General features: G+C 50.8%; 2 protein-coding genes across 4 annotated transcripts; one reads left to right on the forward strand and one right to left on the reverse strand.

The window, feature by feature from the left end:
- Positions 1–11,195: 11,195 nt before the first annotated feature.
- TROAP (trophinin associated protein) lies at positions 11,196–17,877 on the forward strand. Of its 3 annotated transcripts, none has more exons than XM_031022738.2 (15): positions 11,196–11,322; positions 11,548–11,726; positions 11,831–12,002; positions 12,752–12,909; positions 12,999–13,136; positions 13,326–13,408; positions 13,914–13,966; positions 14,423–14,535; positions 15,466–15,582; positions 15,690–15,773; positions 15,873–15,932; positions 16,164–16,289; positions 16,437–17,070; positions 17,344–17,537; positions 17,720–17,877. In XM_031022738.2, exons 1-15 carry the CDS (start codon positions 11,286–11,288, stop codon positions 17,765–17,767), a joined length of 2,196 nt encoding a protein of 731 aa, XP_030878598.2. In that variant the 5' UTR covers positions 11,196–11,285; the 3' UTR covers positions 17,768–17,877. The 3 variants fall into 3 exon arrangements, with proteins under 3 accessions (XP_030878598.2, XP_081677737.1, XP_030878599.2); XM_081821611.1 differs by having other exon boundaries at positions 13,377–13,408; XM_031022739.2 differs by having other exon boundaries at positions 12,752–12,811; positions 13,024–13,136.
- A 992-nt stretch (positions 17,878–18,869) lies between these two features.
- On the reverse strand, positions 18,870–22,781 carry C1QL4 (complement C1q like 4). The gene is made up of 2 exons (XM_006751470.3): positions 21,535–22,781; positions 18,870–19,410 (listed from the first exon to the last, which is right to left on the reverse strand). The coding sequence occupies exons 1-2, from the start codon at positions 22,069–22,071 to the stop codon at positions 19,231–19,233; spliced, it is 717 nt and encodes a 238-aa protein (XP_006751533.1). The 5' UTR covers positions 22,072–22,781; the 3' UTR covers positions 18,870–19,230.
- Between the last annotated feature and the right edge of the window lie 1,385 nt (positions 22,782–24,166).

The raw sequence follows: 24,166 nt of genomic DNA on the forward strand, positions 1-24,166 counted from the left end.
ATAAATTTCACTTGTGTTTATCTTAACTACCAGACTATTCCTTCTGTAGCTCAGGAGAGCACCCCTTCACCCCTATCTGCTCAAAGTATTCTATAATCTTCATGCTCTCGCTGCAGTTCTGTGGGTTCCATATTTTCCTTGCTCCTGTCCAAGTCTAGCTGGATTGCAGAGTTAGTTTATGATTATGACATAAAAACTAAACAACAACAAAAAAGGAAAAAGTAGTCATGGAAGAAAGTGGTGGGATATGAGAAGCGAGGATAATAAAAAGAAAAAGTACTAAAACTTATTAAATCTAAATAAATAATAATTATAAAATCAAAATATTTTCTTTTTTTTTTAAGATTTTATTTATTTATTTGACAGAGAGAGAGACAGCGAGAGAGGGAACACAAGCAGGGGGAGTGGGAGAGGGAGAAGCAGGTTTCCTGCTGAGCAGGGAGCCCGATGCGGGGCTCTATCCCAGGACCCCAGGATCATGACCTGAGCCGAAGGCAGACGCTTAACAACTGAGCCACCCAGGTGCCCCTAAAATAAAAATATTTTCAGGATAAGACAAAAACAAAAGCCATAAGGGTCATCTTTTTTTTTTTTTAAATAGCTCTTTTTTTTTTCTTTAAAGATTTTTATTTATTTATTTGACAGAGAGAGGCACAGCGAGAGAGGGAACACAAGCAGGGGGAGTGGGAGAGGGAGAAGCGGGCTTCCCGCAGAGCAGGGACCCCGATGCGGGGCTCGATCCCAGGACCCTGGGATCATGACCTGAGCCGAAGGCAGGCGCTTAACGACTGAGCCACCCAGGTGCCCCATAAGGGTCATCTTGTGTGGATACTTAGAGCTACCTGCCTGTCCTCCATCTGTCTATCTATCCAGTCATCATTTCTGCAAATATCTGTTGTGCACCTGCTCTGTATCAGGTCATATGCCAGGTATGGGACAAGGTTGCCCTGTGGGTACAAAGATGACCAAAATAAACTGTTCGCTCATGGAGGTTACAGTTCAGTGGAAAAGACTGATAATAGTAAGCAGGCAATTAAATATATACTTAGAAATTGGAAATGCCGTAAAGGAAAAGAACAAGGCATTGTGAGAGAGAATAATAGTGAAAGGAATAACAGGGAAGACCTTTCTGAGGAAGTGAGAGGGAAAAATAGAATCCCAGTAATGGTTAAAAATGATAGTAGCTGACATTTATTGAGTGCTTACTCAATAAATTACTTTTCGAGAACTAACTCATTTAATCCTCAGAACAATCTATTAGACAGATACAATTATTATCCACATTTCATAGGTGAGGAAATTTGTAGATGAAGCAACCTGTTCCAAGGTCACATAGCTGGTAAGGAGGAGATGGGGTTTGAACCCAGGTGGCTTAACTTTGGACGCTGGACTCTGTGCTGAGGTTGGGAAGGAGTCAGCCAGCTTGGGAAGATGCCCTAAGTGTCCAGAAAGAGCTCTCAGTGTTCGAGGAACTAAAGAAAAGCTAGTGGTGGCAGATACTGCTACCTGTCCTCTAAAATCTGTTTTCCCTTCCAGCACAGTCATAAAAAGATCAGCTGACATATCACTGCTGAGAATAAAGACCGTATTTCCTAGCTTCCCGGAAAGCTAGGATGGCCATGTGACTAAGTTCTGGCCCAATAGGATGCAAGCATAAGTATCAAGTGGTAAACGGCGCCCCTCTTCCTCGAGGGCTAGCTGGCGAGAGCCCAGTTCCCCCTCTTCTTTGTTCCTTCCTGCAGCCTGTTGTCTGTTGCTCACATGCTGCCACACGGAGCCTGAGGATGAGGACCATACCGCGGGGATGACAGAGTAGTAAGCTGGAAGAAGCTGCCATATTAGCCCTGGACGGCATACTCTTGGAATTGTAAAATTATTATTAATCGTTGTTATTTTTTAGAGTAGTTTCAGGTTTATGGCAAATTGAGTAGAAAGTACCGAGAGTTCACATTACACCTCCTGGCTTAATCAGCTCAGGCTACCAAAACAAAGTACTATAGACTGGGTGGCTTAAACAATACCGGTCCGGAGGTGAGAAGTCCAAGTTCAAGGTGCCATCGTGGTTGATTTGTGATTAGGGTTCTTTTCCTGGATGTAGACAGCTACCTTCTCAGTGTGTCCTCACATGAGGGTGGTGGGGAGCAAGTTCTTTGGTGTCTCTTCTTACAAGGGCCCTAATCCCTCCATGAGGACCCCACCCTTATGACGTCATGTAAACCTAATGATCTCCCAAAGACCACATCTCCAGATACCATCACACTGGGGCAAGGTCTTCAACATAGGAATTTGGCAGGGTGGTGGGATGCGACGCAATTCAGTCCATAGCACTCCCTGTCCCCACACACATGCAACCCCCACTATCATCCTGTACCACAGTGTTCTATTGGATTTTTAAGTAAAATATAAATAAGTAAATCTATATCTCATTTAAGCCACTGTTGAATGGGGTTTATCCTAACTGATCCAGCCATTTGGAGAGGAGGCAGGGGAGGACGTCATGCAGGGCCGTGGAAGCCAAAATACTCTGGGAGATCTGGTCGATTCTGACTGCAACTGCAAAGGACTCTTTAGAATGAGTGGTTACGTTTCTTTTTCTCAAGAAGAAATAGAATTGACAAATTATCACTATGGTTACTAGATTAAGGTCTCTCTAGTCCAAGAGATAATTTATACATTTTATAGGACCCAACAAAATTCTTTTTTTGAAAAGATTTTATTTATTCATTTGAGAGAGAGAGAGACAGAGAGAGCACATACAGAGGGAGAGGCAGAGGGAGAAGCAGACTCCCTGCTGAGCTGGGAGCCCAACATGGGGCTGAATCCCAGGACCTGGAGATCATGACCTGAGCCAAAGGCAGAAGCTTAGCCATCTGAGCCACCCAGGTGCCCCCATACAACAAAATTCTTCTGTTTGCTCAGAGTTGTATGCTTGCTACTTTATTTTTTAAAAAGATTTTATTTACTTATTTGAGAGAGAGAACACAAGCAGGGGGAGGAGTAGGAGGAGAGGGACAAGCAGACTCCCCCTTGAGCAAGGAGCCCATGCGGAATGATCTCAGGACCCCTGGATCATGACCTGAACCAAAGGCAGACACTTAACCAACAGAGCCACCCAGGGGCCCCATATGCTTGCTACTTTAAAAGTTTGTCAGTGGGGCGCCTGGGTGGCTCAGTCGGTTAAGCATCTGCCTTCAGCTCAGGTTATGATCCCAGGGTCCTGGGATCGAGTCCCGCATCGGGCTCCTTGCTCAGTGGGGAGCCTGCTTCTCCCTCCGCACCCCCCCCCCGCTCTCTCTCTCAAATAAATAAATAAAATCTTTAAAAGAAAAGAAGTTTGTTAGGAACTAGAAAATGCTTGCTTCTTGGGGTGCCTGGCTGGCTCAGTCATTAAGCGTCTGCCTTCGGCTCAGGTCATGATCCCAATCAAGCCCTGCATCGGGCTCCCTGCTCCTCAGGAAGCCTGCTTCCCCCTTTCTCACTCCCCCTGCTTATGTTCCCTCACTCGCTGTGTCTCTCTCTGTCAAATAAATAAAATCTTTAAAAAAAAAAAAGGCAAATGAGTCTCAAATATTTGAAATGAGAAAATAAACCTCATCAGCAGAGGGTTAAAGAAAGCACTCTAGGTTAGGTCTGATTATTAACATCTGCGTATATGAATCTTAAAACAAAGGAATTAGAGAATAACCCTTTTTGGCTGATCTCAGTCTTTTTTTTATTGCTGAATTTTCCATCTCAATTCATTAATTGGATCTGGCAAAGAAAAGAGAGCCCATATTAATTTGGGAAGTTCCTAAGATATTTGCTAAAGACAGTAGAAAAATTGAACTATTTTATTTATTTTTTATTTTTGTAAAGATTTTATTTATTTATTTGACAGAGAGAGACACAGTGAGAGAGGGAACACAAGCAGGGGGAGTGGGAGAGGGAGAAGCAGGCTTCCCGCCGAGCAGGGAGCCCGATGCGGGACTCGATCCCAGGACCCTGGGATCATGACCTGAGCCAAAGGCAGATGCTTAATGACAGAGCTACCCAGGTGCCCAAAAAAACTGAACTATTTTAAAACAGGTAAATGACATGGTTTATAAAGGCCAGTCTTGACCTCATGGTTTTCAATATATTTAGATATAGAAATAGAGATGTAAATGTGATGTATTCATGCATATGTGTGCATATAGACTATATTTGTGTGTGTAGACTATATTTCCTAGCTCTGTTCACTGAGAGGAACTGGGACACTAATACCCTAATAGCAATGAGCAGAGTTAGTGTCCAGCTCTTGGTTTCGTTTCTTTTCTTTTCTTTTCATTTTGTTTCTTTTCTTTTCTCTTCTTTCTTTCTTTTTTTAAAAGATTTTATTTATTTATTTATTTATTTGTCAGAGAGAGAGAGAGAGAGCGTGCAAGCAGGAGGAGTGGCAGGCAGAGGGAGAGGCAGGCTCCCCGCCCAGCAAGGAGCCCAATGTGGGACTTGATCCCAAGACCCTAAGATCATGACCTGAGCCAAAAGCAGACACTTAACTGACTGAGCTAATGACAGAGCTACCCAGGCGCCCCTCTTTTCTTTTCGTTGTTTTTAATAGGCTTTATTTATTAGAGCATTTTTAGATTTATAGAAAAATTGAAGAGAAAGTACAGAGGTTTCCAAATACTTTCCCTCTGCCACCCTAAGAGGGAAAGATTCCCCATGTAGTTAACATTTTGTATTGGTGTGATACATTTATTACAATTGATGAACTAATGATACATTATTATTAACTAATGTCCATAGTTTACATTGAAGATCACTTTTTGTGTTGGACAGTTCTATGGGTGTTGCCAAATGCATAATGTCATGTGTTCACTATTACCGTATCATACAGATGGTTTCCCTTCACTAAAAATTCTCTGTGCCCTGCCTGTTGATCTCCCTCTCCCCTAACCCCTGGCAACTTTCCTTCCTGCTACCTCTTGCCTTTTTCACAATGTCATATAATTGGAATCATATAGTATATAGCCTTTTGAGATTGGCTTCTTTCACTCAGCAATATGCATTTAAGATTCCTTTTGGTGGCGTAATAGCTCATTTCTTTTTATCACTAAATAAATTCTATTGTATAGCCATACCAGTTTGTTTATCCATTCAGCTATCGAAAGACATCTTGGTTGCTTCCAAGTTTCGGCAATTATGAATAAAGCTACTAAAAACACTCATGTGCGGGTTGTTATGTAGACATAAGCTTTCAACTCATTTGGATCAGCTCTTGGTTTCTAAATAACTTACTCCACTAAAAGGAACCAGAGCTCCTTGGAGAAATGGCTGATTCCAGAGCTGATGTAGGGAAAGTATAATTTGAGCCTGAAACTTGTTGCTATGCTAGAAAGAGAAGAAATGCTAAAAACTGATAAATGCTAAAAAGATGTAGTCAAGCTGACAGGACACAGAAGATGACTTGAATGAGCCCCAACTGACCAAATCAGAGTCAACCTGAGTGTAAAAAGAAACAATATTAGTAATTGGGTGATAATCCACTGAATATAACAGGAAAGTATGAGTCCATACTGATGTAATTAAGTAAAGTGAAAGTTGGAATATTTACATAAGCTCAACATACTCACTCACACACACACAAAATAAAAATTACAATGGGAAAGAGTGATTTACAGCAGAGAAAGCTGGTCTTACTTTAATGAAGTAATCAAAGTAATAGGACATATGGAGGTGCGCACCACCTGGTAGGATGCAGTAGAAAGAAAACAGCATCATTTCCATGACAGTCCTGCCAGAGATGCGTGCCCTGAGTCTAGTCATGAGGGCACAGCAGACAAACCCAAATTGAGAGGCAATCTACAAATAAAGGGCCTATAATCCTCAAACGCATCAAGGTCATGAAATTCAAGAATGAAGGACTGTTCCAGATTGAAGGAGACAACTAAATGCAACACCTGCTTCTGGGCTGGGCCCTTTTGCTATAAAGGATATCACTTGGAAGACTGGTGAAACTGGGGTGCTGGGTGGCTCAGTCCGTTAAGCGTCCGACTTTTGATTTCTACTCAGGTCATAATCTCAGGGTTGTGAGATCGAGCCCTGCATCCAGCCCTGCATTGAGCCAAAGCATCAGGCTCCTCACTCAGCCAGGAGTCAGCTTGAGATGCTCTCTCTCTGCCCCTCCCCCACCCCTCTAAAATAAATAAATCTTTAAAAAAATAAAAAGAAGAAGAAGACTGGTGAAACTTGAATGGGGTCTGAAGGTTAGACGGAAAGAATGTATCAGTATTCTTTTCCTGATTTTGATGGTTGTATTGTGGTTATGTAGGAGAATGTTCTGGTTAGCAAGAAAAATACACTAAAGCATTGGATGGAGATGGGGCAACATAGTGGTAACTTACTCTTAAATAGTTGAGAAAAAGTTTTGTGTACTACCCATGCAAATTTTCTGTAAGTTTGAGATTGTTTCATCAAAAAAAGGTGAAAATGAGAAAAACTTTAGATGGTTTCCCAGGTCAAGGTTCAGGGTTGCCCCTGGTGCTGCTACTATGTTAATATAATATTGAAAGTTTTGTAATGATGTAACAATGATGTAAGAAAAAAATCGAACAAAACAAAATAACAACAACAACAACAACAACAAAAACCCAGCAAGGTGTAAAGATTGAAAGGGAATGTATGTAACTTTTCATTTGCAGAAGATACAATTATCTGTATAGAAAACCCAAGAGAATCAGTAGAAAAACTAGGAAAACAAAGGAAAGAGTTCCTTACAATTTCCAGGTGGAAAATCAATTAAGGATTGATAATCCTGAATGGCTTAGTAGGTGGAACATGCGACTCTTGATCTTGGGGTCCTGAGTTTGAGCCCCACATTGGGCATAGAGATTATTTATGAGAAAGAAAGAAAGAAAGAAAGAAAGAAAGAAAGAAAGAAAGAAAGAAAGAGAGAAAGAAGCAAAGAAAGAATAAATTCTATTTCTCTGTAGGTAAAAGAAATATTTGCAATGTCAAAGTGGACGTGGGATTCATATGCAGAATATACAGTAAAATCTTATAAATCAACAAGAATAAAGACAGGAACTGGGGCACCTGGGTGGCTCAGTCGTTAAGCGTCTGCCTTCGGCTCAGGTCATGATCCCAGCGTCCTGGGATCAAGCCCCACATCGGGCTCCCTGCTCTGCGGGAAGCCTGCTTCTCCCTCTCCCACTCCCCCTGCTTGTGTTCCCTCTCTCGCTGTCTCTCGCTCTCTATCAAATAAATAAAATCTTTAAAAAAAAAAAAAAAGAATAAAGACAGGAAAGCCAATAGGAAAAAATGCACAAATGACATGAGGAAGCACTTCCGAGAGAAAGAAGTTCTATTGGCTAACAAGAATATGAAGTAACACTCACACTCACTAGTAATCAGAAAAATGCAGTTGAAAATAACCAAGAGTCTGGGGCGCCTGGGTGGCTCAGTCAGCTAAGCCTCTGATTCTTGATATGGCCTCAGGTCATAATCTCAGGGTTGTGAGATTGAGCCCTGCGTCAGACTTGTTGCTGGGTGTGGAGCCTGCTTAAGATTCTCTCTCTCCCTCTCCCTCTGCGCCTCCCCACTCCCTCCCACTCTAAAAAAAAGAAAGAAAATAACCAAGAGTCCACTTAATACCCATTAGAATTGTAAAAGTTAGAACATTGTATAACATCAAATTTCAAGAAGATAATTCTCTAGCATTGTTCATAGAAGTGGGGAATGGATAAATAAGTATGAGGGATGCCTATCATGGAATCCTATGCAATTGTTGTAAGCAATGAACTAGATTAAATACAGCAATAAGGATGGATCCTAGAAACAGTTGGCTGAAAAAAAGTAAAACCAAAATCATATGGTAATGTCACTTATGCAAATTAAAAACATATACCCTAAACAAACTGTAGTAGGTTGAATAATGACCCACTCCCAAAGATGTCCATGTCTTAATGCCCTGAATCTGTGAGTGTTACCTTATATGGCAAAAGGGATTTTGCAGATGTGGTTAAGGGCCTCGAGATGGGGAGGTTATCCTGGATTATACATGTCACCCAGTGTTATCACAAGGGTCCTCATTAGAGAGAAACAAGAGATCACCGTGAGTAGTAGATGTGATGACAGAAGCAGAAGTTAGAGTGATGGAAGAGGAGGCCACAAGCTAAGGAATTCTGGAAGGCCCTAGAAGCTGGAAAAGGAAAGAAATGAACTCTTCTCTGAAGCCTCCAGAAGGAACAGAGCTGTGCCAACACCTTGATTTTAGACTTTTGACCTCCAGACCATAAGAGAATATACTGGCATTATTTTAAGCCAAATTTGCAGCAATTTATTACAGCAGGAATAGGAAACTGATATACAATCTTACATGTTTTATAAGCACACACTCATAGTCAAGAAGTTTTTTCAATCACATTAGAGTGCTGTCTATAGGACAGAGGAATAGGAGAGAAATAAGGGGTGTGTGTGATAGAATAAAACAAGAGAAGTGGCTTACGTTAAGCCTCCCTGTACACAGGTCTAGCAAAGACCAACAGAAGCAGGTCACTCTGACTGCTATATAGAAAACAGGTTGGATGCTCTGATAGGCATGGCAGAAATTCTGGACATTGGCTCTGAAAGACTTCTCTGATATAAAAATCAGTCTCCCTTGTAACTTGATTCTGTGAAGGTGATGCCCTGATGAACAGGCATAAATATTTCGGTCACTGAAAGATATATCCTCTTGGTAAATCATTCCATTTCTCTTATGAATTTGATTAGTATGAGTCAGTCCCTAGATCTACTCTGGGTAGCCTGACAAACTCCCATTTCCAGGTTTGCGAAGCTGAGGACCAAACCTGCATTGTGCTGACTACCTTAAACTCATGTAAAATCACTATACAGCCAACCTCCAACCTGGTGCCTCACCATCTTTCAAATTTGGCCTTATCCCAAACACCTAGCAAAGGGATTTACACACAGTAGGTGCACAATGCTTGTGAGTAACCATCCCTGTGGGTCTAGTGGCTAGAATCTGGCACATTCACAGTGCCTGTCAGTGGAAGGAGGTGACCTTTCCCTCAACTCAGACCACCTTTCTAGTTTTATTTCCTACATTCCATCTACCCCTAAGAGCTCACCATTCTCTGAACAGTCCATATTCTTTCATGGTTGTTGTTGTTGTTGTTGTTTTTGTCTTTGTAGAACAGCCTTTTCTCTTTTTTTTTTTTTTAAGATTTTATTTATTTATTTGACAGAGAGAGACACAGCGAGAGAGGGAACACAAGTGGGGGAGAGGGAGAAGCAGGCCTCCTGCTGAGCAGGGAGCCCGACGTGGGGCTCAATCCTGGGACCCCAGGATCATGACCCCAGCCGAAGGCAGACACTTAACAACTGAGCCACTCAGGTGCCCCGCCTTTTCTCTTTTAAAGAAGAAGTTCGAATAATACTTCTTGGAGGTCTTCCCTGTCACTCCATGCATTCATTTGATCAGTTATTCATCCCTCCATTGACTCATTCAACAAACACTGAGCACTTTACAAGGCAGGCACAAAGCAAGGCATTGAAAATATGATGGTAAGCCAAAAATAAAAGGTCACCACCCTCATGGAGGTCTAGCAGGGGGATGGAGTTTAATAAACACAATATATTATGTTCACATTGATGAATAATCAGTTATCAACTGAGATGCATGCTCTAAGGAAATAAACACTGTTCTCTGAGAGCACAGAACCAAGGAATCTTTTTTAAAATTAGTACAGGTTGTGAGTAGAGGGGTTCAAGGAAGGCCTCTAAAGGAAGTAACAGTGACTATCAATTTGGAGGCATGAATAGGCAAAGTGAAAGCAACAAAGGCATTCCAGACCGAGAGACTAGAGGGACCCTGAGGAGTTTGAGGAATTCAAAGAGGCAATGAAGTTGGAAAGCAGAGAATAAGATGCAGAGTGTGAGTGAGGAACAGTCAAGGCACAGTGGTAACATGACCAGATTTGCAATTTTGGAAAGATTACTCTAGCTGCTATGTGGTGAATGTATTAAAGTGGAGAGCAAGAGAGAATGGAGGCTGGGAGACTCTTGCAATCCTCTAGGTGAGATTAGGGTGGATTAGGGTGGTGGTAATGAAGAGGAAAAAAGTAAATGAATTGCAAAGATATGAAACGAAAAGTAGTAAGAGTGAAAGAGAGATTGTAAGGAGAGGGAAAGAGGAGTTCGAGAATAACTCCTGGTTCTTGGCTTGAGTAATGGAATCCGCTGTAGTCAGGGAGAAAATCTACCAGAGTCCTGTACACTTGACACCATCGCCCGTTTTCCCATCGTCCATTAGAGGTCACCACTCCATTGTAACCAGGGTATTCTAGGTTCCCTCTGTTTCACATCCCTGCCTGCCAGTAACAGGCAGGTGACACCCCTCTCCCCAGTCCTCCAGGCTGTGGTGTTGAATGAGTTCCAGTGACACTGAGTCTTGTTTCTTATCTGCGAAATGGAGACCACACCTCACCGGGTTGTGTGGCTCCTGTGAGAAAAAGATGGTTTGTTTGTTTAAGATTTATTTATTTATCTAGAGAGAGTGGGGTGGGGGGTGGGGCGCTGCGGAGAGGGAGGAGAATCTCAAGAGAACTCTCCACCGAGTGCAGAGCCCCACGTGGGGTTAGATCTCACAACCCTGAGATCATGACCTGAACCAAAATCGAGAGTCGGAGGCTTAACCAACTTTGAGCCACCAAGTGTCCCAAAGATGTTTTTTTTTAAATTTTTATTATTGTTGGGCTCAGTTCTATTCCCTCCAGCCCTCTCTGTCCGTTTGGAGGCGCTTCATCCTCCCAGGCAGAAAGTGCAGCGTTTCCTATACGTGCCTGGAACTGCGTCCCCAGAGTTTCAGCCGCTCTCTGGGCAGAGTCGGGTCTGGGGACCCGGCCAGCCTCCATCACCGTTAGTCTCTTTCAGGACCGCCAGCCCTTCCCCCAAAGCCGCGAGAACGATCCCTCTCCTAGCATCCTCCAGACCTCGCGAGAGTAGGCAACGCCCGTTGTGGCTGGGACTCGGAGCGCCTCGCCTTCGCCGGCCTCGGAACGCCCTCCTCCTTTCTCTTTTCCCGCCTCCCACCCCGCGCTCCGCTCTCGGATTGGCTGACTGTGTCGGGTCAGTTTTTTTCCTGGCCAGAAAGCGGCTCGACAACTAGTCCTTCTTCTGGCCCCGCCTCCGAAGCCTGTGGATTGGACTGCTCAGCCAGGTGTCACGCGCCTCCGCGGGAGCGCAGAAGAGCCAATCAGGGGCTCGGCGTATTTTACAAACTGGGGAAGTAGCTGCAGCTGAAGCCAGTCAAGAAAAAGCGAATGAAGTGGGGGGTGAGCCAGAGTGGTTCCGAGGAAGGTGCGGCATGGAGATCTTGGAGGGAATGGGGGCTGCGGGGCTCATAGGGAGGAGAGGCAGCTCGGGGTCCTGGAGCGAAAGAGTAGGATCGGGGTGCCTGGAGGGAGCGGCTTCCTGGAGCGGCCTTGGAAGCATCAGGTCTTCTGGGCACATGGGTTTGGGCGGAGGTGGGAGCTTCAGGAATGTCAGAACTGATGCTCCGAACTGGCTGACCTTTGATCCCAGGTCCTGCTTTCTTCCCCATCTCAGCTGTAGCAGTCATGACCACCCTCCAAGTCACGAAGGATCCTGTCCTCAGGGGTGTATCTCCTACCCCTAGCAAGATTCCCGTCCGCTCGCAGAGACGCCCGCCTCTCCCCACAGTCAAACCCTGCGCCCTGGACCAGGAGAACCAAGATCCAAAGGTAAGAGGGGCCTGGTGGGTGAAGACAGTAGCTGCAAGGAGACAGCACATACCACCAATGCACCCCAAAGCTGAGCCCCAGCTTTTTGTCCTCCTCTCCCCCAGAGATTGGTGCAGAAGCTCAGCCTCGACTCAGCAGGCCCCAGGCCGAAAGTCACACATCAAACAGAGAAATCAGAGAGATTGGTGGGGAACACTCAGCTCCGGAACCCCTTGGAGGAACTGCGGCCTAGCCCTAGGGGACAAAATGTGGGGCCTAGGCCCCCTCCCCAGACAGGTACCTGTTGGAGACTTGAAAACACAGTCTCCTTGTGTGGGCGTGGGGGAATGGGATGGGTGCAGCGAGGTTTGGGAGCTTTCCACTACCCTGGTCCACTGCTTACTCTAAGAGTCCTGGACCCTGCTCCAGGACAGCTCTCCACCCCTAGAAGCCCTCTCTCTCTTTCCGCAAAATGTTATCTCTTCGGGGTGCCTGGGTGGCTCAGTCGTTAAGCTTCTGCCTTCGGATCAGGTCATGATCCCATGATCCCTCTTCCACTCCCCCTGCTTGTGTTCCCTCTTTCGCTGTCTCTCTCTCTGTCAAATAAATAAATAAAATCTTTTTAAAAAAATGTTATCTTGGGGCAAATATATAAATAAAAGTCTGTAAAAAAATAAAATAAAATAAAATATTTTTAAAAATGTTATCTCTTCTAAAGCCTTTCCCAGCTCCCTCAGTCACAATCAATTGCTCTGTGTTCTAATACTTTACAGTTCTTTTATAGTGTGTCCGTACTTTGGCTTGAGCCTGTCACCTCTTTATAGTTTGATGGTAACTTCTTGAGGATGGGGGCTTTCTCATTCATCTCAGAGCCCCAGTGCCCAGAATAGTGTCTTACATAAAGTAAAGTTCTATGAGCTTTGGTGAGCTGAGTTCAATAATATGAGTCCCTTCGGCTCACCCTTGCACCTCAAGATGACTACGCTGCAGCCCCTGGCCCCATCAGCCTTCCTCCTTCTCACTTTCCTTCTCCTCTTCTCTTGCAGAGGCTCCAGGGACCATAGAGTTTGTGGCCGACCCTGCCGCCCTGGCCACCATCCTGTCAGGTGAGGGGGTGAAGAGCTGTCGCCTGGGGCGCCAGCCCAGTCTGGCTCAGAGAGTACTGATTCGAGGGAGCCAGGGAGGCACCATCCGTAGGGGCCAGGTAATAAGAGAGGATATGAGGAAATCAGGCTGGTGCGGACTGAGGAGGGAGTCCTGAGCTTGTGCTGATAGCTTCGTTTGTGGTGTCAGGGTGCCCGGGCCTCTGCATATTTAGCCCCTAGGACCCCTGCCCACCGACTGGACCCTGCCAGGGCTTCCTGCTTCTCGAGGCTGGAGGGACCAGGACCCCGCGGTCGGACCTTGTGTTCTCAGAGGCTAGAGACTCTGGTGAGTGCCTTGAGGGGCTGATGCTCAGTGCTTCTGTGAGCTCCTCCCTAGGGCAAAGCTGGCCCTTAGGAGGGAAGATACCTCCTGAAGAGCCAGAGCAGTTTTGGATGCTGATGGGGCTGGTGGTGAGGCCTGAAGGTTTGGGGCCCACCTCCGACTCTGCTTTTTCCTCTTGCTCCCATGGGTCAGATGCCACCGTCAGGACCTTCCTTTCACCCCTCTGCTCACCCCAATTTCCAGGAGCTAAGAAGAGTGACAGGTGGCGGCAGCCGGTGAGGAGGAGAGGATCACTTGGAAAAGAATGATCCAATGTCTGATACAGGTGTCCCTCAGAGCTAGAGTTTTCCAGTAGCTTTAAGACTTCCCAGCAACCGAGGGAGGGGAAGGGGGAAACCTGTGACTGCCCGGGGTGAACCCGTGGAATAGGGTTCAGGCCTCCACATCCAGGCCTCAGTATGACATCAGTTGTTTTCAGTTTGAGGGGGAAGAAGGAACAGAAATGAGAAATGTTGTCTCTTCTGTTTAGTGGCTAGAGCACAGACTATGGCAATAAATGGGATTTGGGTTTGACTCCCGACTCTCAGCACCTACTAGAGTAAGCTTGCCTTAACCCCCGAGCTTCAGTTTCTTTAACCTGTCAAATGAGGGTAATGTTTGTAGCATTAGAGGTTGTTGTGCAAAGACTTAAACGAGATGACGTTTGTAAAGCACTCAGCAAAGTGCCCAGCTCATACTTGGTGCTCAGTGACTGCTAGCTGCTGTCCTTATTGTTGTCAGGACTTCAGTGAGCCAGACCTCAGGATTGCTCCTGGAGACCCCAATCCAGCCTGGTGAGTGTGTCTGGCCAAGGGGAGAAAACAGGGGCAGACGGGCTGCCTGAAGTAAGAGAAAGCCCAGCAGGTGGGGAGGGGGCTCGAAGGGAAGGCCATATCAGAAAGAGCCGCAAAGGAAGGGACCTTGATAGGCTAGAGGTTGCCCAGGTGCACTTGTGTGAGGTGACCCCCACTTCAACCCTTCCTCCACCACTTCCTGTAAGGTTTACCTTCCACTCTGTGTTCTGTCCTCAGCCCTAAGAGCCGTCACCACATCCCTAGCCCACTGGGGTGTTCAGATTAGTGAGTGATGACTGAGACAGTGCTGGGCTCCAAGGGGATGCTGGATGGGTCCCCAGCCCTGATGGTACAGTGGGGGCTCAAACCTGGCATAGCCTCTTTGGGGGTGGCCAAGCTGGTGCCAGATGTTGGTGTGCAGTCTATCACTACAGCAAACTTCCTGTCCCCTCCCAGCTCCCACTCTCCCTGAAGGAGAACATGAAGGTGTTACTCGCTCAGATGAAGGCGGAGGGGGCCCCCTGGGTCTGGCCCAGCGGGTACCATTAAGAGAGAGAACCTACGCCAGGGTGAGATGAGACCCTTCTGGGATGGGGGGAGGCAGGGGAGATGTTTGGGGGAATTCTCTGGCACTGGTCAGCACTGAGGATTAACAACCCTTGGGATGTTAATTGAGTCTGTGTTTGCCCCACAGGCCCAGGGCCTCTCCAGAGTAGGACTAGTCTCTGCTTACCAGCCGTCTGGAGCCTGGGGCTGAGAGGTCACAGTCTGGTATATATTTGTGTCACACATCAGATCAATGCTGAGAGTGAGACAGAGCTGATGTTCATTGAGTCCACAAGTGTTTATTGACCAGTTACTGTGTGCCAAGCAGTACTCTAGGTTCTGGATACACAGTAGCAAATAAGTTCACATTCTAGAAGGGGGAGACAAAAATAAATAAATAAACAAACAAGCCCATATGTAAAATATATAGCATGTCAGGTGGTGATGAGTGAAAAGAAAGTAGACACTGAAGGGGGTGTGGGAGTCGGGGAGGGGGTATTGCAATTTCAAATAGATTGGTCAGGGAAATCTCATTGAGAAGATGATATTTGAGTGAAAACCAAAAGGAGTTGGGGAAGTGAACCACGTAGATATCTGGGGGAAGAATGTTCAAGGCCAACTGAACTGCAGATGCAAAGGTTCTGAGGCGGGAATGTGCCTCGTGTGTTTAAGGATCAGCAGAAAGGAGACTCCAGCTAGGCTGAAGCAGAATAAGGAGGACAAACAGGAAGTGAGGTTAGGGTGATGGCAAGATCAGTTTGGGTAAGGATTTAGAAAACAGTGTGAGGCCTCGCCTTTTCCTTGAAATGAGTGGAAAGCCATGGGGAGGGGCAATGAACAAGGGAGAGACAGCATTTGATTAGGTCTTAAAAGAATCACACTGGCTGCTGTAATTAGGAGACATGGGAGTGCAGAGGGGAGCGATCACTCTTCCACCTTGTTCCTCCCCACAGGACAGCAGTGCCTTCCACCTGATACCCTCCCCTGGCCGTGTGGCGCCACCTTCCATCACCCATCCATCACCCTTTGGACGGGCTCAGCGTGTACCCTCTCCTAGCCCCTCAGCTCCAGTTTGTATCCACCACTCCCGGGGGCTGGGTGAGGGCAGAACAGTCTGGCTGGGATCCCTGCCAGGTCTAGGTTTTGCTCCTGCTCAGCCATCCTCCTCTCTCCCCAGACCTCGTATTCGGTTTTGCGGCGTCTTGCCATTCGTCCCAAAACCCAGTTCACACCCATCCTATCGGCCCCCAGGGTTCAGCAGGTAAGAGAAAGCAGGGGAGGTAGCTGACCTAGGCCAGGGCGGGGGAGGAAGGGAATGGATGGGTACAGGGAGAGTTATGATGTCTTCCTTCTGTCCCAGGCCCAGGGTTTGAGTGGCCTCTCCCCTCAGTCATGCCCGGAAGAGCCTGCCCTGCCCTGGGTAAGTATCTAAGCCTTTTTCCGTGCTGAGATCCCAGCAGTTTGAGGCAGGTGGGCTCTCTGGAAAAGCTACTAACTCTCCAACTCCCCGGGCTTCTCTGCTGCCCCTCCTCATCTAAGTTTAGGGCCTCTCAACTAACCTGATCCCTTCCTCATGCGGGTGGGGTCAGACTGATCTTCTTTCTGTCCCTGACTGGCTTCCTCACCTAGCCCCTCTCCTCCCGCGTGCCAGGAGCGGATTGCAGTCCGGTTATTTGACCAGGAGAGTTGTATGAGGGCGCAGGAGGGGCCTGGGAACCCCCCTGTGGCGACTCCTCACCCTAGTACAAGCCCCAAGCTCCAGGAGCTGAAGATGCAGGTGGGTGTGTGTGGGCACCAGCTTTGAGGCCTGATTGGTGGTAGCAGAGCTGGGAAGGGGACACAGGAGGAGAGGAGCAGGACAGTGTGGGTGGGGACTTGAACCCACACCTTGACATCACCCTGGGTGTTCTTCTCCTACCCACAGCGCATCAGTATCCTGCAGCAGCTGTTGCGACAGGAGGTAGAAGGGCTCGCTGGGGGCAAGTGTGCCCCCCTTAATGGAGGCTCCTCTCTGGAAATGGTTGAACTTCAGCCTCTGCTGGCTGAGATTTCTAGAACTCTGAAAGCCCCAGAGCAGAATTCAGGGGCCTTACACCTTCCTGGACTGTTCCAGGGCTCTGGGATAGCAGAGTCCTGCCTTCCAGAGAAGTGTGAGGAAGCACAGCCCTGCCCAGGAGCAAAGCTGGGGATAGCTCAGCCCCGCCCTCCAGCAGAGCTAGGGCCCCCAGAATCTGGCCATAGGAGGGAGCCTGGGATACCAGAATTCTCTGCCCAGGAACAGCCTGAGGTATCAGAGCCCTGCCCTCCGGTAGAGCCCGGACGCCTGCAGGCAGACTCCCACAGGGGGACTGGACTCCTAGAGCCCTCCCCTAGGCTAGAGCCTGGGGCATCAGAGGCCTGCTCCCTGGAACCTAGAAGTCCAGAGTCCAGCCCACAGCCCTGCTGCAGTCAGTGGGCTCCAGCGACCACCAGCCTGATCTTCTCCTCTCAACGCCCACTTTGTGCCAGCCCCCGTATTCACTCACTCCAGTCTCTGAGGCCCCCAAGAGGCCAGGCAGGTAAGGAGTTGGTCAGAAGGGATTGCGAACAAAGGAGGTCCTCATCTCTCACTGGGAGCGGGGCCCCTACCTTGCACCAGGCGGTCCCATGCTTTCTTTTCTCCACCTACCCTGCCCCAGCCTGACGCTCGTTCAGAAAGAAAGGAGTTGCACCTCAAGCTCCATGCTCCTACTTGGCTTGGCCCCTGGTGGGGGAGTGGGAAAGGGCCATAGATGCTGGGGGTATAGGACTCCAGAGCCTGCCCTGAAGTCTCTTTGGCCCTCGGCCCTCAGGTCCCAGCTGTCTTGCCCCTCGAACCCTGGCCCTAAGGCAGCGCCTCAAAGCATGTCTGACTGCCATCCACTGCTTCCATGAGGCCCGCCTGGATGATGAATGTGCCTTCTACACCAGCCGAGCCCCACCCTCAGGCCCCACCCGGGTTTGCACCAACCCTGTGGCCACGTTACTAGAATGGCAGGATGCCCTGGTGAGCCCCCCATCCGCAGCCAGCCTGTGCCCGCAAGCATGCCTGTGGAACATAGGGTGGTGCGGGTGCTGGGGAGGGGGCGGGGGCAGGGGTCCAGCCTCTGCTTCTCCGCAGAGGTCAGTGGGGAAGGGTTGGCCACAGTTCAAGGATGGCCGGGCTGTGACAGTCCCCTCTCTCTCCAGTGTTTTACTCCAGTTGGTTCTGCTGCCCCACAGGACTCTCTGTCATGATGCATCCACCTCCTGCCTTGCCTTGCTTCTTCCTTTTAGCCCTTATTTATTGTCCGCCCCATGAGAGTGGGAGCCCATACTGTACCCTTCAATAAAGTTTCTCAAGTGTCCGAGTGCCTGTTTCCGCCGGCTGATCTAGGCCCGCTACAGCTGTTGCTCTCCAATTGCCCACACGGTGGCAGTGTCCTCCAGCTTAGAGGCAGGCCCCGGGCTCTCAGGCTGGCGCAGGCCGCCTCACCTAGAAGCTGTGCCGGAGATATCCCACTCCTGCCCAGCCTGCCCCTCAGCAAGCTCTAGGAGTGTGTGTGTGAATTGGGGGAGTGGGGGGGTGGCAAATCTGGACCTTTTCGGACGCTCTTCTTGCGTTTTGAGATCAGTGCCCCTCCCAGGAGCCATCAACAACTCCCTCCTTCCCTAGAGCTCCTCCTCTTACAACTCCCCCTGCATCAGGCAGAGAGCAGAAGCACCAGACCCATATCTCTGGACTCCCCCCGTGTTAGTGCCATTCTGGCTGGTGTCTCCCTACACTACGAGGCCTCAGAGCTCTCCTGAAGCTGATACGCCTCCCTTTCCATGTCAGAGTAGAAGCCCTGGACTACTCCCCTCCTCTTCCCTCCCCTGGCAGACAGGCCTTGCCAGGGATTAGTAAACCTTTGCCTCTGGCAGAGAGTGGTAGGGCCAGAGTCCTTGAGAGGAGTGAGGGAAAGGGTCAGCCATTCTCCCCCACTCTGGCACCAAGTTAAGAAGCACACACATTCTCCACCTTCACTTTATTGGAAGAGGTAACAGCAGCTGTAGCCCCAGGGCCTAGGCAGGATGGGGGTGAAGTGGGGACTGTACAGAATGAGTTTTAAATGCTGGGGAAGAATTCACTGGTTTTTCCAGTTCACAGGAAGGCTGCTAGGCCGGAGCCTGGAGCCTGAAAATGGGGATGAAGGGAGGAGAGGATGGCAAGAGCAAGTTGTGGTGGCAGGGGCCAAGCGCCAGCCCAACATTTCCTCTCCTTCCACTAGACGGCCTCCTGCTTCTGCTCTCCCCCCACACCCTACCCCCCCATTTCCCCCCCCCCACACGGCCGCCACCAAACGCCAGGACTTCCTTTCCGTCTGCAGCTCCCGCCCATAAAGCTGTTCCCCAGCCCCACCCCCGGCCCTAGAGAGGGCCCCGACCTCCGCCACTCTCCAGCGGCTTTCACAGGCGTGCACTCTGACCCCGGGGGGTGAGGGGGGCGCTTCCCGAGCCGCTCGGCTCCTGCTCAGCCCGGCCTCCTCCTCTCCCCAGCCACTTCCACCCCGGAGCGTGGAGAGTCCACCCAGCAAGGCCGCCTCGGGAGCTGGAGGTCCGCCCCGCCGCCAGGCTCTCAAAGGATGGGGTGGTGCCTTGGGTGGGGTCGGCCGAAGGTGGGTGACGAGGGGAGCGGAGGCGAAGGGCGAGCGGGGTGCGGGGGGTGGGGCCCTCCCTGCTCAGTCTGGGTAGATGATGAAGCCGGAGAAAGTGCTGTACTTGTTGGTGTTACCGCCGTGCACCTTCCCGCCGTCCAGCTTGATGAAGACTTCGTCGCCCACATCCAGGTGCAGGATGACGCTGTTGCTGGCGTAGTCGTAGTTCTGGTCCGCGTCCTGAGCAATGGCGCTGGCCCGGACCTAGCGCGGGAGAACAGAACAAGCCCCTGAGCCCGGGCGGAGCTGCGGTGGCCAGAAGCGCTGGGCCTGTGAAGGCGGCACCAGGGGAGCGGGCTGCAGGGGCTAGGGAGGACAGGGGGAGGGCAGGAGAGCGCTGAGCTTCCCAGGCCCTGCCATTCCCTAGCTGTGCCACTCGCCAAGTTTCACGCCTTCTCTGGTCCTCAGTTTGAACCAAAGGATGGGAGGTAATAATGGAGCCCACCTCATAAGGTTGTTCGGATTAAATGAGTTACTACATATGAAGTCTTAGAACAGCCCTTTGCATCTAGAAAACGCTGTATAGGGTTTGCTATTATTATAATTTAAACCATAAATTAGCCTGTAGGATAATTTCTACGATTTTGAACCCGCTCTGACCTCCTAAAGTTTCGTCCCCTTCCCTCAGTGATGGCGCACAGGTGTGTCTGTCGCACGCCAGCAAGGGCGGGGGCCACCGGAAGGTGCAATGATGCATTCTTGCCTCTGGGTGCCCTTTCCCCTTCTAGCGCCCACTGGCGCCACGACATGGGGGTCGCCTTCCACCCCAACAGGGAACCCCTTCCTCCCTCTGGCCTCGCTGCTGGTCGCCTTGGGCTGCCAGCCCCTTCCTCAGCCCCTCTCTTCCTGTCCCGCGGGGGCTGGTTATTAACTCATTAATTATTCATCATTATTCTAATCACTATTTACCATCCCCAGGGCCGCAGCGCCCGCGCCGAGGAATACAGAGTGGGAGCCGCGGGGCCCCCGCCCCCTCGGAAACCGGCACACTCTAGATAGACACTCGCCCCCTCCTCCTGCTCACAGACACCCTGCATAGACCACACACACCTACTCAGTGCCACATGCAGATAGACACTGCTCTGTTATCACACCTTCGTGCCCCGCACCCACAGACACACTCACATCACGCACACACACTCTCATTCCCTTACACACATACAGCTCTCACTCCCATACAGACACGCATACACTTTCTTTTTCCTTGGGTTCCTGGGCAGCCCTGCTGGGAGGAGACCCCAGTGCAGTGCCTACTAGTCCTGGAGCGGCCATAGCAGGACCGGGGTTCGGACCTCCAGGACCAGCAGGCCTGACGCGCTACGGTCAACACCACCCCACGGCGCAGGGCATTCAGAGGTCACTGCTTAGCCCCAATCGTACCCCCTGCGGCTTGTGGGGCCCAGGCGCCTCCTCCAACCCCCACCCCTGCGGCCTCTCCTTCCCTCTCTGCGTGTCCCCGTGCTCCAGCTGAGTCCTTGGAGCTATTCTCCCAAGCCAAGGGGGCAGTGACTCCAACTCTGACCACAGGGACAGGGAGGAGCAGAACCTGGAGGCCAGAGGTTGCCAGGGAAGATGTGGGGCCTACAGAACCAGGCGGGGTCCAAAGCTTCTGCTTTATCTGTCCTTTGCCTCTTTCCCCCTCCAAATCCCTTTCATCATGCCGCCTGGCTGACACGTGAACTGCCACACGATTTCCACCCCTGCCTACCGAGTCAGTATTAGCTCAGGGTAAGGCCAGCTCTAGAATCGGTCGCAGGCCCTGGGCGAGTGTCGTCTTTCTTTTTTACCTTTTACTCGAAAATTCAAGCTGAATGCCTCCACACGAGAACAGCTGCCGACTGCTCATTGCCAGAGACCTGGATCCCATTCTAATTCGAAGGAGCCAGACTCCAGGTAACTCACCCACCGTGAGGCTGGGAAACCCGAAAGCAAGACGGGCTGCCTCAGAAGAAAGGGTTGCCCAAGACAGGACGAGAAAAGATGCTAGCTGGCAGGGTGAGACACCAAAGAAGTTTTGGCGTAGGGCTGCCTGTAGTTGGAGTGTGAGGTTAGCAGCTGTAGAGACATTAAGCTTTGAGTCCTGAGTTCTGAGTCTGACACCATTCCTAATGCTCAGTGAGACCCTGGGCAGGTCATTTCCTTTCTCTGGCCCCACTTCCTCTTCGGCTAAATGAAGCAAATTATAAGTTCTTGGCAGCCAGGCGTTTCTGGACTCAGTGACGCTGTTGGGAGAGGGGTTCGAATGCAGGCCTCGGGTGTAATGAGTGCAGGGAGATTTAGAAAGCTACCGGGTCGGCTCTGGGCCTGGGTGGGGGAGGGGCACCTCACCTGTCCATTCTTCATCAGGTCGGCCCACATGCTGGTGCCGTCACCGCCGCGCATGAGCACATGGTAAGCGAAGAAGTAGACACCTGGCATGGGGCAGGTGAACTTGCCGCTGGCCGCCTCGTAAGCGTTCCCCACATTGGTCACCACGTCGTCGAAGCGCAACACCTCGTAACCTTCGTGTGGCCGCCGCAGACCCGCGTAGAAGGCAATGCGAGGCACGTAGCCGGCAGGGGGCGCCACCCCGCCAGGGCCTGGGCCGGGAGGACCCGGTGGACCTGGCCTGCCCGGCTCTCCTGGGGGCCCTCTGGGACCTGGGGGTCCCGGGGGCCCTCGCAGACCTGCCTTCCCGCGCCGGCCCACCTCTCCCTTGGCGCCCGGAGGGAAGGGAGGCGCGGAGGCGGGCGCGCCGTCGGGTCCAGGGCCTCGCGGCCCGTGTGGGTCGCATACCATGCGGCAGCGACCCAGCATCTCATAGTGCGCCGGCCCGCGGGAGCTGTGCACCAGCAGCGGAATGGCCACCAGCAGCAGCAGCACCATGGCCACCCCGACGGCCGCGCCCGCCACCCGCTTGCGGCGGCTCAGCCGCGAAGCGGCCAGGGCCAGCAGATCCTCCTCACTCTTGGGGGCAATGGCGGCGGAGGCCCGGGGCTCTCCGAGGGCCCCGGAGGCGGCGGCCGGGCTCGGGCCTGGGTCGGGACCCCCCCGACGGCTGCGCCCGGCCCCCCCGCCCCTGTGGGCTCCCGCCTCAGAGGTGCCGTCCCCCCAACCTTCCGTCAAGGCGGAGGTCCCCCCCGTGGGTTGGACCAGGGGGCTCCCGACGGTTCAAAACCCGTGGTCCTCTATTATCCTCCTGTTCAGTCTAAGGTTCCCGGGCGCCTGAAATCAGCGGCTTCGCGGACGGCCGGTTTCTTACAGATCTTAGGATGCCTGCTCTCCGGACAGGATGGCGGCGCCTAGGTCCCCGGCTACCCAGACGGATCGCTCCCGGCCGGAACGGGGCACTACTCTCAGCGCTCTGGACGTCCCGGGCTCGGCGCTGCGGGTGGCGCCCACCGGACGCGACCTCCTCGTAGGTTTGCGCTCTGGCTTTTGGCGAGCACTGACGCACCTTTCTACCCCAGCAGCGGCCCCAGCCCCTGCTAGAGCCCTGGCCCCGCGTTTCTCTCCAGCTAGAGCTCTCCCTCTCTGCGTCCCTAACCTTCCTCCCCTCCCTCCCCGGGCGGCAGTGCGGGTGGTGTGAGCCGCTGCGCGGCGGGAGCCTCTATAAGCGGCCCGGGGCGGAGCGACCCCTGGCGCCCAGAGTGGGAAGCGCGGGGGCGGGGCAGGCAGAGGCCCCCACCAGCGTCCCCCCAGCTTCTCGGTTCCTGCCTGTTCTGAGCCGATTCTGCAGGGATTCACTGCTCCCACCCTATCCTTACTTTCACCCCACCCTGAGTTTGGTGTTCCCAGAGCCCGGAGGAAGACAGAAATAGATATGGGATAAAAAGGGTCGACATACACACACAGAAAGAAGACAGAGGTGGATTCCAGAGCTAAAAAAGCACCCCCCCCACCAAAAGAAAAGCCCACAAACAAGAAGGGCGATAAAAGATAGAAATTCGCCACCCCACGCCCCTCAGTGCCGTGACCCAATAACATAAGGTAAAAGCTTCAAAGAGTACATGTTGGTCTGAGCTGGAAAAGGCAAATTTCCAGCCACCCCTACCCTCGACCCCCAATGTTGGGGGGCGCAGAGCAGCGGAGAGGGTGAGGGAACCAGAGAGAAAGCAGATCAGCCTGGGGGAGTGAGCAGGAAACCGACAGGAAAGCAGAGAAGGAGTGACAGAGAAATCAAAGAGACAGAAAGCCAGATAGAGACGCAGAGACAGAGACAAAGCTTCGAAAAGAGACTGACAGGCCCAGAGCGGGAGAGGGAGAGACAGAGACAGAGAGAGAGAGACAAGAGCCGAGACAGGTTGACAGATTGAGAGAGAAATGTAAATGGCGCGCTGCAGAGAGACACCCAGGTCCGTGTTCGGACTCCAATGTGACATATCAACTGTGGGGAAGATGCGGGGGCGGGGCGGTTCTTCCAACAAAGTGGTAGGCTCTGGGTCTGTGCATTGTGACAGTGTGCTGTCAAGTGTGGACGAGGCCATGGGACCCTGGCCATGTGTGCTTCTGTGTGAGTGGGATTGTGGATTGTGTGTTGTCTTTGTGTGTGTGTGTGTGTGCTGTCTGAAGGGAGGTTTTTGTATTTGGCTTCCTCTTAGCCCCTAAATGTGGGGCCCCATGAATGCCATCTCTCCTATCTTAGGACTGAAAAGTAGAGAATCTACTGGGGAGAAAGAGTCAGAAAGCAGCTGTAGTCTCCCACTTGTCCTGCCTGCCCAGCCCAGCCCAGCACCACTCCTGCCCAAGTCCCAGACATTGTCCAGTTCCAGCATCTCTGCCTCTTTCCCCTTCCCAAAAATTTGTGGTTAGATGGCAACCCAAAGAAGTTGGATCCCACATAGTAAATGTTTGAGGGAGGGATTTGAAGTTGGTTATGCAAATTAACACAACTAAAATGCAGATTAAATGCTGGGCACCCTCCTGTGAGAGGTGACTGTTTCTGTCATTCTGAGTGACCAAGAGGGGACACAAGCTTTGA

This window comes from Leptonychotes weddellii, chromosome 5 (genome assembly GCF_054177405.1).
Source record: "Leptonychotes weddellii isolate Sample4059 chromosome 5, ASM5417740v2, whole genome shotgun sequence".
Lineage (NCBI taxonomy): Eukaryota > Metazoa > Chordata > Mammalia > Carnivora > Phocidae > Leptonychotes > Leptonychotes weddellii.

Excerpts from the sequence above, each read along its gene's own strand:
- TROAP (XM_031022738.2), top strand. The coding sequence starts at position 11,286 with ATGAAGTGGGGGGTGAGCCAGAGTGGTTCCGAGGAAG. Across the intron at positions 13,137-13,325 it reads CTCAGAGGCTAGAGACTCTG|ATGCCACCGTCAGGACCTTC; the intron begins GTGAGTGCCTTG and ends CCCATGGGTCAG. Across the intron at positions 13,967-14,422 it reads GGAGACCCCAATCCAGCCTG|CTCCCACTCTCCCTGAAGGA; the intron begins GTGAGTGTGTCT and ends GTCCCCTCCCAG.
- C1QL4 (XM_006751470.3), bottom strand. The coding sequence starts at position 22,071 with ATGGTGCTGCTGCTGCTGGTGGCCATTCCGCTGCTGGTGCACAGCTCC. Across the intron at positions 19,411-21,534 it reads ACCTGATGAAGAATGGACAG|GTCCGGGCCAGCGCCATTGC; the intron begins GTGAGGTGCCCC and ends CTCCCGCGCTAG.